We start from the raw sequence: 13,782 nt of genomic DNA on the forward strand, positions 1-13,782 counted from the left end.
TTCTACATTCCACTTGTGATACTCATCCCACCTGGTTTCAGTGATGCCTATTATATCATATTTGCTTTGTTGTACTTAGGCAGTGATGGCAAACCTATGGCACGTGTGCCATAGGTGGCACTCAGAGCCCTCTCTGTGGGCACATGTGCCGCTGCCCCAGCATAGAGTTTTCCGAAGTTTGTTACTAGAAAGCCAGAGGGACATGGCACTTTGAAATAAATAAGTGGGTTTTGGCTTGCAGTTTGGGCACTCGGCCTCCAAAAGGTTCACCATCACTGTACTAAGAGTTAGAGTTCATCTTGCTTATTTCCCATGCTCTGTGCATTACTGTAGAGACATCGTAAACCAAGAGTCCCCTTTACTTGCTGCCTGTGCAAGAGTTTTTTGCCTCCAATTGTTGGGTCGTTGCACTATTTGTCTTGTTTCCTCTCTGTCGGTTTGACTATTTTCTCCAGCCCTTTCGCCTTCCTTAATACAGTGCTCCCTCGGGTTACGAAATTAATTCGTTCCGCGGCTAATTTCGTAACCCGAAAAACCTTCGTAAGCCGAATTGCCATAGGCGCTAATGGGAAAAAAAGCCGCGGCTCTGCCGCGGCTCCATTTAAAACAGCGCCGGCGTTTTTTCGTAACCCGAAAAAACGTTCGTAACCCGAAACAATAAATCCCTATGGGATTTATTCGTATCCCAAAAAATTCGTAAGCTGGGTAATTCGTATCCCGAGGTACCACTGTATTGTCTCCCTCTCCCACGAAACTCAGTTTAAAGCCCTCCTGATCAAATTCTTGAGACTGTTGGCAAAACATTTCTTCCAACTGGTGTGAGAAGCAACCCATCCGTTGTAAGAAGTCCCTCCTCATGGAACCGCAGCCCATGATTGAAGAATCCAAATTGTTCTTGGTGGCACCATCTGCGGAGCCAGTTGTTCACATCCACTATTTTCTTCTCCCTTCCTGGACCGTGCCCTTCAACTGGCAGAAGAGACAAGATGACAACTTGTGCATCCATTTCTTTCAGCTTCCTACTAAGAGCCTCGTAATCCCTTCTGATGTTCTGAAGGCTGTGCAATATCATTGGTTCCCACGTGGACCAAAAGGAAGGGGTATTGGTCAGTAGGCTTCACCAGTCTTGTCAGCCTCTGTCACATCACGGATCTTTGCCCCTGGGAGACAACACACCTCTCAAGACATCTTGTTACATCACTACAAATCACTGCTTCTGTACCCCTCAGCAAGGAGTCCCCCACTATGACCACACACCTCCTCCGAGGCTTAGCAGCGACTGTTCCCTTGGGTGGGACTCTCAGGTTCCCCTGCTCTGTCCCTGAAGTCTGTTCATGCTGCTCTTCCTTGTCCTCCTTGATAAGGGAAAGAGCTTCGAATCGATTCTCTAGCTGCAAGCTCCCAGAACAATCCCTTCTTGGCCTACTTCTCTGCGTGACATTCCTCCAGCTGTCTGTCTCCTGTGTATGTGAAGTGACCTTCTCCACTCCAGCAACTTCCTCTGCATGGTACTCATCCAAGATCGTTAGTCCAGGAAATCCTCTTGCTCCCTAATATGCTGAAGTGTAGCTACTCTGGACTCCAGCTGCTGTACTTTCTCCTCCAAGAGTGTTACCAACTTGCACTTGGTGCATGTGAAGTTCTCCACTTCTACAGGCAAAAAGACAAACATCCCACAAGTGTTGCAGGTGACTGCAGCAGTTCCCTCAGTGTCTATACTGCGAAGTCTTTAGTAATGACTGAAACAGGACTGTGGGCTTCCTCTTCAAAAAATCCTCTGGTAAACACCAACGTTAAGGGCCCTGATGACCTGGGCATTTCACCAGTCTCTGGCAGCGAGCTCAATCTACTGGAAATATAACTATAGGAATGTCCCGGCTGCTAGCTTGCACTTAAGGGTAAGGTTCTGACTCAAGGTTTGCTTCTCACCTGCAGCCTCTGCTGTTGATGTTCATTAAAAGGGAAAAAAACAGTGCGCGGCTCTGGGAGGAGTTGTATAGAGCTAGTCTGCTAGCTCCACCCCTAGTGACTCACAGACGTGACTCACAGAAGCTCCACCTCCTCAGAAACAAGCACACTCTGCCAAAGTTTTTCTTAAAAAAATTAAAACAGTCACCGCTCAAAATGGCTGCCCAGCTCCTTCTCTCCTCCTCCTCTCTGATTTAAATTCAGATTTAGTTAGCTATATGGTGTTATACAATTAAATTCATTTTACTTATAGCTACAATTATATTTCAGCTGTGCATAATTTGAATATTTAAATTAACCCAATTGACTTATACAGTAACGTGCATTTTATTATCTATACAGACCTCTTTTTCTAATGCTTTACTTACCAAGTTAAAAGAATTCATTCAACAGATATGAGAGGCTAGTGTTATTAGGTCTATATCATTTATCACTGAATGACTTATTTACTCAGTTCCATCAGGTAATCTGTTAAAGTCTTTATGTATATATTCAAGCATGTTAAACAAATGAGAACAGAGTGTAGAAAGGAATGTCTAGAACAATGATGTTTAGTCTTCAAAGATGTTAATGAAGTCAACTGATCTCCAAATTGCTTTACAGTTGAGGCAATAAATTTAGTTTCTACAGTTTTCAAAACAGAGTATCACCATGCTACCAAACAGTTCTGAGGAACATGCTATCAGCATCTTGAAAATAGCAGTTTTTGATGTGTGTCCAGTTTAGAGATCAGGAAGTCTTTTTCTCCTACAGGCAACATTAATTCCACTGACTACTAATAAAATCACACAGGCAAGCTTGAAATGTACTATGGGCAGTTAATACTCTGTGAGGGGGTGCATTAATGGGAAGCCGCTCTCAAGTATTTTTTATACACAGGTTGGTACATGCAGAATGGGACAGACTATTGTAGCAGAAAGGTTTAGTGACTTCCTCTTCCTTTACTCTTGACTTTCCTCAGTAATTATATCAGAAGTAAATGTAAGATAGAGGGCATGAAAATTATGGCATCTAAAGCTAGTGGAATGGCTCCACAGAAAGGCAGGTAACTGGAAGGGTAGAAGAAAAAGACAAAGACATTCATGGCCATTTGGTCCTATTGTTAACTATTTTTCTAATGTGTATGATATATACATTAGATATATCATACACACACACACACCTTTCAAACTTGACAGCCTTTTGTGCATCTATCTAAAAGGATTTAGACCACAATAACCTATACTCATATAAAATGTATTTTAATATTCCTCTCACAGTCTTTTGCAGGGGGCACTACAGATTATCTCCCCCTGAAATTTGCTTCCATCACCTGCATCAATTTAAATTTCATTATCTAGTTTCCCTTTATTCTTATTATGTGATCTCATAATTTTATCCTTCAATCCTACCAATCCATAACTGCATCTCTTGTGAACACCAGCTCTCAAGAAAATAAAATCCACTGTTTTCTACACACCACTGATTTCTGTTTAATATCAAGGTATATAACTTTACCGTTTCCCAAATTAAATATATAATGCAATGTCATACTCAAGGAAAATTGATATATAGGGAAAACATTTGAATGGAATTATATGTAACATTTAAATAGGTTGAAGAGCCAAGGGAGAAAAAAAAGTGAAGGCTCCTTAACTTTCTAAAAACATGCTAGCCACACAAACTAGTATGGATCCGTTTTTGAGATATCCGATCTGGCTACAACCAAAAATGCCTTTATTACATTTCAATTACTGTGATACACTCTATGTGGGGCTACTTTTGGAAACTGTTCAGAAACTCCAGTGGGTCCAAAATGTATAGGGAGATATGCTCTTTCAGATAGTCTTGGAGCCATTCCAAGCCAAGTTGTTAACGGGCTGGTTACAAGACTCCTGCGATACCCCCAAAACCTGGTGATGAAATAACTTCACTGGCAGCTGGCTCATTTCCAGGCACAATTCAAAGTGGTGGCATTGACCTTCAAAGCCCTACACAGCTTAGGCCAAGACCATCTGAAAGAGCATATCTCCCTATACAAGCCAGCACGAGCTTTAAGACCAGCAGGAAAAGGGGTTCTCTTGGTCCCACAACACTCTCATGACTCCCTTCCACTGGAGGTCCAGTTGGTCCCCACTCCATGCTCTCTTTCTGTGAATAAGTAAAGACTTTTTAATTCAGGAAGGCCTTTGAAATGTAAATTATGTAGCAGTAGTGTGAAGTGCTAAGCTGTATCATCGTTTATTAGTAATTATGTTTTAAATGTGTTTTTAACCAGGAGAAAAGTGGGGTATAACTCCAATAAATAAATAAACAAACAAACAAACAAACAATCTAGGTGTGTATTATGTTTTATTACTCTTTCTCTGATGATATAAGAGTAGCATGTAGAAAGGATTATCTATTTTTTTATTCTAAAAAATTTGTGAAGCAGATCAAGTTGAGAGCATGGGACTGAATCAAGATCATTGACTGACCTTTACAGCTGTGGGGTTTTCAGTCTAAGATGTGCCCTAGTCAATGACAGACGTAATGCATTATATAACGCAAGTTAAACCAGACAAGCTCCATATGCCTTTCATAAAATAATCATCTTTTTGCCACTATTCTCTTAAATAGTACTAAACCTCAGTAGGTTTTTAAATATCTATAATTTGATTCCTCTTCCACCCAGTAGAATTTTCCAGAATGACTTTTCAGTATGCTGCTGAAATCTTGAAGATAAGAACTATAAGTTCCACAATAAATTTATTTCAAAGGAGGTTTACTGCTTTGTTAAATGATAGATCTGTGCTGCACAGTGACATTTACAATGAATCGAAGCTTACATTATATGACAAATTTGAAAAATGTTTCATTTATCTATGTTATAGCTATAAAGACTAATAGAAATTTTACCAAGTTTTCACACATTTACATGTAGATTTTAATATATATTCTGAAAATCACTGTAGTATTTCTTTATTTATGAAATGTTTATCCCATTATTCAAATCAATTCCCAGGATGGAGTAGAGTTAGAAACACACTAGAAACATGCAATAAAATATAATACAAATATAAAGGCAAGGAAAGCAGCATAAAAATAGTATCAGAAGAGTAAACAGCTAAGTTTAAAAGGAATGAGAATTTTTTTGGTCCAATTATGTAATGAAAAAAAGTTAGAATGTTCTCAGTATTGGATAGCCCTTAACAAAAAGTTCCCCAATCATTATGAATAGCTGACATCTCCCTGAAACAGACAGGCCTGATAAAGTGGGTTGTGGCCGCTCTGGCACAATTTGCATCAAGGCGCAGTAACCGCATGCACCCAGTCCCCATTTGGGCTGCCACCATTTTAAACTGGGATGGCAAAAGGAGTGATATTTTACTTCTTCTTTTTGGCCAGTTCTTTGTAAAAGACGTAAAAGAACCATACAGCAGTTTGTAAAAGAATCATACAGCAGCAGCAAATGTTGGAAACTCTGAGAAAATTAAACAGCAAGAATACCTAAAGGGCTTACTCATATTAGTTTGTTGATCCACTCTAAGAAGTCCTGTTCTTTTCAAGGGGTATGCTCCCGCCATGTGCATATGCATTCATTGCAAAAGCTGGGGTTTGCCATCTGCAGAAGCTCAAATCTGCGGATGGTAAGCCCATGCTTGGTGAAGGCGCACTGTGTATGGTATAAGCTTTTGTGGATTGCTGATGAAGTGGGCAGCAGTCTATAGAACCTTATGCCAAACAAAACATGCTGGCCTTTAAGGTACAAGACTATTCCATGTTCCGCCCAAGCAACAGTGCATGCCATTTCTAGCTAAGGAAGCTCATTAGGTTCCCAATGGCTTTACAGAGCATGATCACTGGGTTCAGACCAAACTATTTTCTGATTTCAGCAAAAAGAAAGGAGTTATTTCATAGCCTTTCCACAGTAAATCCCAGGGAAGTCAATCCATTCCTACAGCTCTATTTGTATTCTCAAGCTGTCTATAGCAAACTTTAATTCAGTCTACAGTCTATTATATTACATCCCAAAGTCATCAGGGATTTTAGTAAAAGGATGATATACCAGTGATCATCCTATCTGCCCACTATCTCCTTTAGAAGCTTGCTTCTTTTCATTCCTTTGTCCTTTGAGAAAAGATAGGATGAGGCATTCAGGAATATAGAGTAAAATGCCTCTGAATATCAATTACTGCAAAAAATAGCAAGAGTGGACTACTATACTCATGAACTGCATGTTGACTTTTGTGATTGTGTGCCTTGAAGTCGTTTCTGACTTATGGGGACCTTATGGAGATACTATCACACAGTTTTCTTGGCATGATTTGTTCAGGGAAGTTTGCCTTTGAGTTTGCTTCTGAGGCTTAGACAATGTGACTTGCCCAAGATCACTCAGTGGGTTCCTATAGCTGAATGGGGATTTACCCCTGATCTTCAGAGTCATAATCCAACACTGAAAACACTACACCATACATTTAAATGGCAATACAATTCTGGATTTAAATAGGCCACTGTTCTGATACAACAGGGCTCATCCCAAAACAGCAGCAGCAGCAGCAAGAGAAGCAGCATAGAGGAGTAACTCTTGGATAATATTGCTGCATGGCCAGGAGGGAGAGGAGCCTGCCTGCAAAAGATATCCTCCCCATCATAACATCTTTACTAAGGACTGAAACAACATGCAGGCATTTGACTAACATCTCCAATTGTTTTTTCCCCCCTCCTGTTTGGTTTGTAACATCTTGCCGGATGAAGAAGCTCATGGAGCTTCAAAAGCTTGCAACAAGTATATTGTGCATTTCAGTTGGCCAATAAAGGTATCACTGATGGATTTTTGTTTGTATTTGTTAAATGGCCAACACAGCTACCCATGAATGTGTCTTGGATGATATATGAACACTGTCTCCCTCTCATACTGGAGGCGAGAATTCAACATGTTGTTACGGAAATCATAGTTCTTGAAGTCATGGGCACTATGCAAGCTGACATTCCACAAACTTGAACCCTATGTATTACTACTATTTAAGAGTTAATTCTTACAAAGCATTTCACACTGTTCAAAGCATTTCATATGTGCTAAAACATGGGAACTTTACGACTGTATAAAAGAGGACCAGTTCTAATATACTGTAGACGGGGCGGGAGCCAGGCTGAGAAACTGGCTTACCTAAAACTGTAAGATGAGTTAATGACAGGACTAAGTCCCACGTTCAAATCTTTCCAGTTGTTCCCAGTTTCTCTTGGTACCATACTAACTTCTCCACTCAGCAGGAATAAATAGAACATATGTTTACAAGTATTTGTATGAGGAAACTGTGTAGCTAGTGCTAAAAATATTGTCCCAGCTTCTGATTCCAACCATAGCCCTGCTACCAGAGAAGAAACTGAAAACTAGTTTGCTTTCAGAGATCATACCAGTTTTTGGGTAGACCACAACCATATTCTCCCTCCTCCTTGTGGTGCACACAATGTAACATTCTTAAAGGTGATTCAAAGAATCACTGAACCAGATTCTGTTAAGGCTTCTCAAATGAACGAGGCAGGAAGTACTTTAGATTCTGGGACTGCACTGGTACAGGCAACCCATATGAGTGAGTGAAAGGCCATGAAGAAGGCTGGTTTTCAAAGCTAACATAGTTAAAACAAAAATATTATTTAACTTCTATTACAATATTTCTAACAGAGCACCATTTAAAAGTACCTTTTATAATGCATGGAGAAACAGAAATCAAATGACTTACCTAATATGTAGATAGTCTTTTGATCACTTCTTTGGCCCAGCGTATTGGCCACTTTACAAACATAAGTTCCAGTATAATTGTAAGTCAATGGACTGTTGAAATGCAGAGTATTGTTTAAGGACTGCAAACCTTCAGGCCAACTTCCATCCAATCTGAATTGCAAAATGTTTACAGGCAGTTTGAGTGTTCTGAGAATAAGATTTTATTTGAAATACTAAGAGGTTCTCTCTTTAGAATGAAATAAGATCATTTACATAACATTTCAACTGGAAAAATAATTCAACTTCACAATTATATTTTATATAAACATAGTAGCAATTAGGTAGCATATTTATTCTTAAACCATAGACAAAGTTGTAAAATGCTCTGTGTGGGGACACACACAGAGTTCTGTGTGAGGAATTTAACTCCAAATCTTGTTATCTCATTCTTATCTTCATACCTTTACCAGTTAGTCATTTAGTGTAAAATGTTAAAATTTGTGCCCCAAACAACCAATTCCTTCCTCATCAGGAACATAGTTGAGAGCAAATTGCTACCACAAATTTCTTTGGACATCAAGCCATTATCCTTAAACCAGAGCCTCACTAAACAATATAGATGAAATTCTCATTACCAGTTTCTTTTTTAAAAATCCAAATGTTAATTCACAAAACTGACTTTATTTAAATGACTAGAAATGAATTAATTACACAGGTATACTTCACCTAACAAAATAAATGTGTGTTCGGCATTACTTCTTTAATAGAATGTTTGGTACCAAAGGCAGGTAACATTTTTTACTAGGTATCATGAGATGTAAAGAATGTAGAGACTGAGAACAGACAAAAAGCAGTGATTAAGGGATATATGAAGAGAAAGGCAATACGGTGGTAAAGAACAATTTTTAAAAAACAGTAGAACTACAGAGATTTTTTTCTGGCCTGAGGGGTGAAAGCCCTGCAAAGGGCTCTTGTTTGCATATTGCCCTCCTCACACAAAGCAAGTAACGGGAGCTCGTCCTATATCCCATGGGTGTTGCCATGGGATTTTTGTCCCACATTCATCACACCTCTTGAAGGACATGGACCAGGAGGCCATATTTACCGACGATGGCAAGTGTGGGGAAAATTCAAGATAAAATACATGAGTAACAAACAACACCCAAATTCTGAAGTTAAGAGTGGACGAATTCAAAACAGAATCAAAACCAGAAAAAAACACTACGCCAATGCCAAAATCCAAGAGAAGAGCAGGAATCCAAAGCCCAAAGCAAGATCAAAGAGCTGTTAAATTCAAATTGAGCGATTCTAGGAATCAGTTCCTTTATGTTGCTAGCACAGCAGACAAAAAGGATCTGAGTGAAAAGAGTGGGAATGCTAGGGATATATATAGGGTGGGTGGAGCTACCGCCAAAAAGTTTTTCCTAGTGATTCTAGAAGGTTCCAAATGTCTGTGCAGGCACAGGAAAACCCATTTGTGTGATTCACAGAGACTACGACGAAGAATCTGAAGATTTCTCTGCAGTGACCCCTTTGTGAGTCATAGAGACCATGAAAATACATCACTTGATGAGGTAAAAGAAACTGGAAGTAGAACCAGAGAACAGTCATTTTTATTATCATATGATCTTGCTTCTCCTGGGTTGTGAGCAGAACACTACCCACTTTTTCAGATGCCTCCTGAACACCCTTGAGGAACAAGCTATTTTACAATCTATTACAACTGCAGTATTTAGACTGCAAAAATATTCTTCACCCATATTGATCAACTACAGCATCTGTAACCAAAACTTACAATTCCCCTATACTTCAATTGATGCAGCCTAGAATTGTATTAGCTTTTTTAGCTGCTACATCACACTGCTGACTCATGTTTGGCTTGAGGTCTGGTAAGACTCCCAGATCCCTTTCGCATGTACAGTGCGTCCTTTGCCTTATATGGGGAATCCCTCTCCGCGTATGAGAAAATAGTGCGTATGCTCGAGCCCCATTGAAAATAATGGGGCTCGTGCATGACGCGTGGCACAAGCGCCATTGCAACCCTGTTGCCGTGGCTTTCAGCATAAACTGAAAGCTGTGTAAAAGGTGCCCGGGTATGACACAGGTGCACTGTACTGCTGTCAAGCCAGATGTCACTTACCTTATACTGGAGCCTTTCATTTTTTCTACCTAAATGTAGTACCTTACATTTCTCCTTGTTTCAATTAATTTTGTTAGCTTTGACCCAACTTTCTAATCCAATGACGTCCAAACTCTGGCCCTCCAGGTGTTTTGGACTTCAGCTCCCAGAATCCCAAACCATTGGCCAAGGTGGCTGAGGCTTCTGGGAGCTGAAGTCCAAAACACGGGGAGGGCCAGAGTTTGGACATTGCTGTTCTAATCTATTAAGGTCATTTTGAATTCTGATGCTGTCCTATGGGATATTAGCTACCCTTCCTAATCTGGTGTCATCTGCAAATTTTGATAAATTTGCCCTATATTCTATCATCCAAGTCATTGATAAAGATGCTGAATAGCACTGAGCAAAGGACAGAAACCTGTGGCAACGCACTAGTCACTTCTCTCCAGCAATATAAAAGCCGTATTTAAGAAATTAAGATTTTATGAGTTTAGAAACATTTTAAGAGGCTTTTAAATAAGATATAATAAACATAAAATAACGCTGGTGAACAGTACCAGATTTTTCAGATTAAGAACTTACCGACTCCACGTAAACTCCATTGGCAGTGGATTTGCATCAGCATTACACCTGAGTAAAACATTCTCTCGTCCTATATACCAATTTCCATCATACCCAGTTACTGTAACTTCAGGGGAATCTGCAAAAATACATAATTATAAACTATCATAGAAGAGAATATGAAAGAACTTAAAATTCTCAAACTGGGAGTAAAATTATATAGACTCTGGCACCAAGGATTACAGGATTTTAAATCATAAATACTCAGTAATATAGAAGATACTTCGCTTTCTGCATACTAGCCACCTAGGTTGATCTGCACGGTTTGGAGAATTTGGATACCCTGGCCTTAATCCAACTGTTAGCCCTAATTAGATTATAACCCCCAGAATCAATGTAATTTATTTATGTGCTGACCCAACAGATTCCCACTGATCCAATGGCTTTACTCTAATTGGCACCAACAATTGGATTTTTCAAATGAAACAAAATTAGAGAAAAGAAAGGTATGCTAACATTCCCACTTCTTCCCTATCTCGAAATGGTTTTAGTTTTAAAATATAGCCTCAAGGCTTACTTGAGTAAGGAATGTAACTTGTCTTCTTGATCTTTGTCCTTCTTGGCTGGTCATCCAGAGGGGAGATGCAGTTAGATCTCAGCTGTAATGGATTATTAGTGCATCTCTCAGGGAGAGAAATTTTCCATCTTGTTCAAAAGAAGCAGTGGTATGTACAACTGTTTCTTAAAAATCCCTCCCGGGACCCCATGACTGTAACAACTAGAGACCAGTATCAAATCTCCCTTTTCTGGATAATCGACGGGACAGTTGCCTCTGACTTTTAGACAGTCTTGGAGGATACAAATTATCTACACCAATTTCAAACTGGTTTCAAAACAGGACAGAGTTGAGACTGCTATGGTCTCCTTAGTGGACTTTTTCTGAGTATTGGCAAGGTGTGTCTGCCCCTGATAGTACATTTGGACTTCTCAGCAGCATTCAATATCATCAACCATGATATTTTTCTGGAATGGCTGAGGGGTCTAGGAATTGTCCTGATTCAACTAACACATACACAGGCTGGCCTAGAAGAAACAATTAACTGATAGTGCCAACAAGGGCAGTAAATAACCAGCACTCAGAAAGCATCCTTGTCTGTGGGAGTTGGTCCAGAGAAACTGTTGGTTTGTTAAACACTCCAGTTCAGGGAAAACCAACAAGCAACAAGGTCAACACAGTCCAATGGTCAAAGAAGCCAAGATGTCAAAGGTCTGAACTGCAGGAGACTGGAGACAGGAATGCACATCAAGAAATTCCTTCCAGCACTACCCCTAGGCAGACTCAGCTGTTAAATGGGCTGACACCAGCTAGTTCTAATCAAAGCCACTCTGTTGCCTCTTGGCAAACAGCTTGATTGAGCATCGTTGGTCTGTTATTCTTCCTTTATGTCTTGTTCTCGGGGTTGGAGGCTGTGTCATCTCCTCTGCCCCATCAGCTTCAGGTGTTTCTTGCCTTTGTCTTTCTGCTGGCTGAGGGTGCTCTTCAAAACTAAGAGCTGGCTGAGGCTGCTCTTCAGCTGCTGGCTGCTCTTTGCCTGGGGAACTGGCCTGAATTCCATCTTCGGCCTCCTCTAGGTCCATATCCTGCCCCGTGACAGAAATTGGAGGTACAATACTTCAGTGGTCCCAATCTTATCTCTCGGATAGATTCCAGATGGTGGTATTTGGAGACAGCTGCTCCTCAAAAAAGGAGCTGTTATATGGCATAGCATAAGGTGCCACTCAATCCCCATTGATGTTCACTCTCTACATGAAACTGCTTGGCGAGATCATCCGGAGGCATGGGGCAACATGCTATCAATATGCTGATGACACCCAAATATATTTCTCAATGCATTCAAAAAGATCCTCAGCTAAGGATACCTGGAAGAGGTAATGGGTTGGATGAGGGAAAACAAACTGAAGCTGAATCCAGAGAAGACAGGAGTGTTTACTCTCAAGGGTCCTAACCTAGGTTTGGAGGTGTGTCAACCAGTCTTGAATGGGGTTACGCTCCCTTGAAAGACCATATTTGCAACCTGGGAGTACCTCTGGGTCTGTCACTTCAAACAACAGCTCAGACAGATGTGACAGCCAGGAGAGCCTATTATCAGCTCTTACACCAGCTGCATCCCTTCTTAAAGCTGGAGGATCTTAAAATGAAAGTGCACATGCTGCTAACGTCAATGTTGGATTACTGCAATGTGCTGTTGTGGGCGTGGCTCCTATGCCCGCCGAGGGCACCCCTGGGGTTGGCTCCATTTTACTCCCGAGTTGTTACCCAAAACACTCCTCAAAGTCCAAATGATGCTTGCAACATGAACAAAACTTTATTAACTCTTAGCTTCCCGTGAACTCAAAGGACAAAGAGCAAACCCTCTCCGAAACAGTTTCTTTCACTGATGCCGTCTCTTCTCCAGGTAAGTGTTTACAGGGTATGAGGCTGAGCTGGGCGGTAGTCGCCTGCAGACGTCTCTGCTTCTCTCCTACTCCCGGGACTGGGGTTGGAGCCGAGAAGTCTTCGCCGTTCCCTCACCGACCACCAAGTCTCCTCCCCTTCTCTAGCCCCTTCTCCTTCCTGGCCTATTTCCGGGTTCCACGGCTGGGCACGTGTTCCTTCTCCTCGCTGCGGACATGCAGGGTGGGTTGTAAGAACTGGCCCTACCCTCACCCGACTTCCAGGGGTACTACCTTCCCAGGTCCTCCTCTCCGTCTCGCTGATGCTGTATTCCTCTGCTTTCCCTCCTCCATACCTCTCTCCGCGTCCCAATCTTCCGCCAACTCTCTTCCCCCCTTGCGCCTCTCCCTTCCTCCTTATTAAGCCCCCAGTCGACCTTCCCTGCCCCCAAGGTGGGGTCTCTAATTCCTCCCTCGGTCCCAGCTGGGCTTCCCCCTCCCATCTTCTTTCCTCCCTCTCCCCTGGGTCCTCAAGCTCCTCTCTCGCCCGCTCAACCCAACCTTCTTCCCTCTTCTCTCTACAGCTGTATATTGGGCTCTCTCAGTACCAAATTTAGAAACTTCAATTAGTTCAAAACATGGTAGCCAGATTGGTTACTGGTATAACCAGGAGTGATCATATTACACCAATATTAAAATCAATTCACTAGCTGCCAATTAGTTTCCAGGCAAGGTAGAAAGAGTTAACCATTATTTTAAAAACTGTAAACTATGAAAATGATGCAAAAGCATGTCACTGACTTAACACTATATCTAGTATCACAATCAACATAATGTTATTTTTTTGCTCAGTCTTAATCAAGTTTTTATTAAAGCACTTTATACTAACTGGCTTAAAAAGTCATAAAAGAATGGTTGTAATATAGTGACAGTATCTATTTCATAATAATCAGAGATAGCTGTAAAAATATACTTGACTTTTAAGCGACAGATATTTAAACAAAACAAGTTATATGAC

The 13,782-nt window shown here is 40.9% G+C and overlaps 1 protein-coding gene across 5 annotated transcripts in view; it reads right to left on the reverse strand.

The window, feature by feature from the left end:
* The window catches only part of LOC121917198 (nectin-3-like), a 90,230-nt gene that overhangs the window by 32,015 nt on the left and 44,433 nt on the right, over positions 1-13,782 (reverse strand). For 3 of the 5 annotated variants that reach the window (XM_042442939.1, XM_042442941.1, XM_042442938.1), the window contains 2 exons: positions 10,353-10,470; positions 7,671-7,822 (listed from right to left, as the gene is read on the reverse strand). In XM_042442939.1, the coding sequence (XP_042298873.1) occupies positions 7,671-7,822; positions 10,353-10,470 (270 nt within the window). Of the gene's footprint in view, positions 1-7,670; positions 7,859-10,352; positions 10,471-13,782 lie in introns of all 5 variants that reach the window. The other 2 variants (XM_042442940.1, XM_042442937.1) reach the window with 1 other exon arrangement.

Source organism: Sceloporus undulatus, unplaced genomic scaffold (genome assembly GCF_019175285.1).
Source record: "Sceloporus undulatus isolate JIND9_A2432 ecotype Alabama unplaced genomic scaffold, SceUnd_v1.1 scaffold_12, whole genome shotgun sequence".
NCBI classification, from domain to species: domain Eukaryota; kingdom Metazoa; phylum Chordata; class Lepidosauria; order Squamata; family Phrynosomatidae; genus Sceloporus; species Sceloporus undulatus.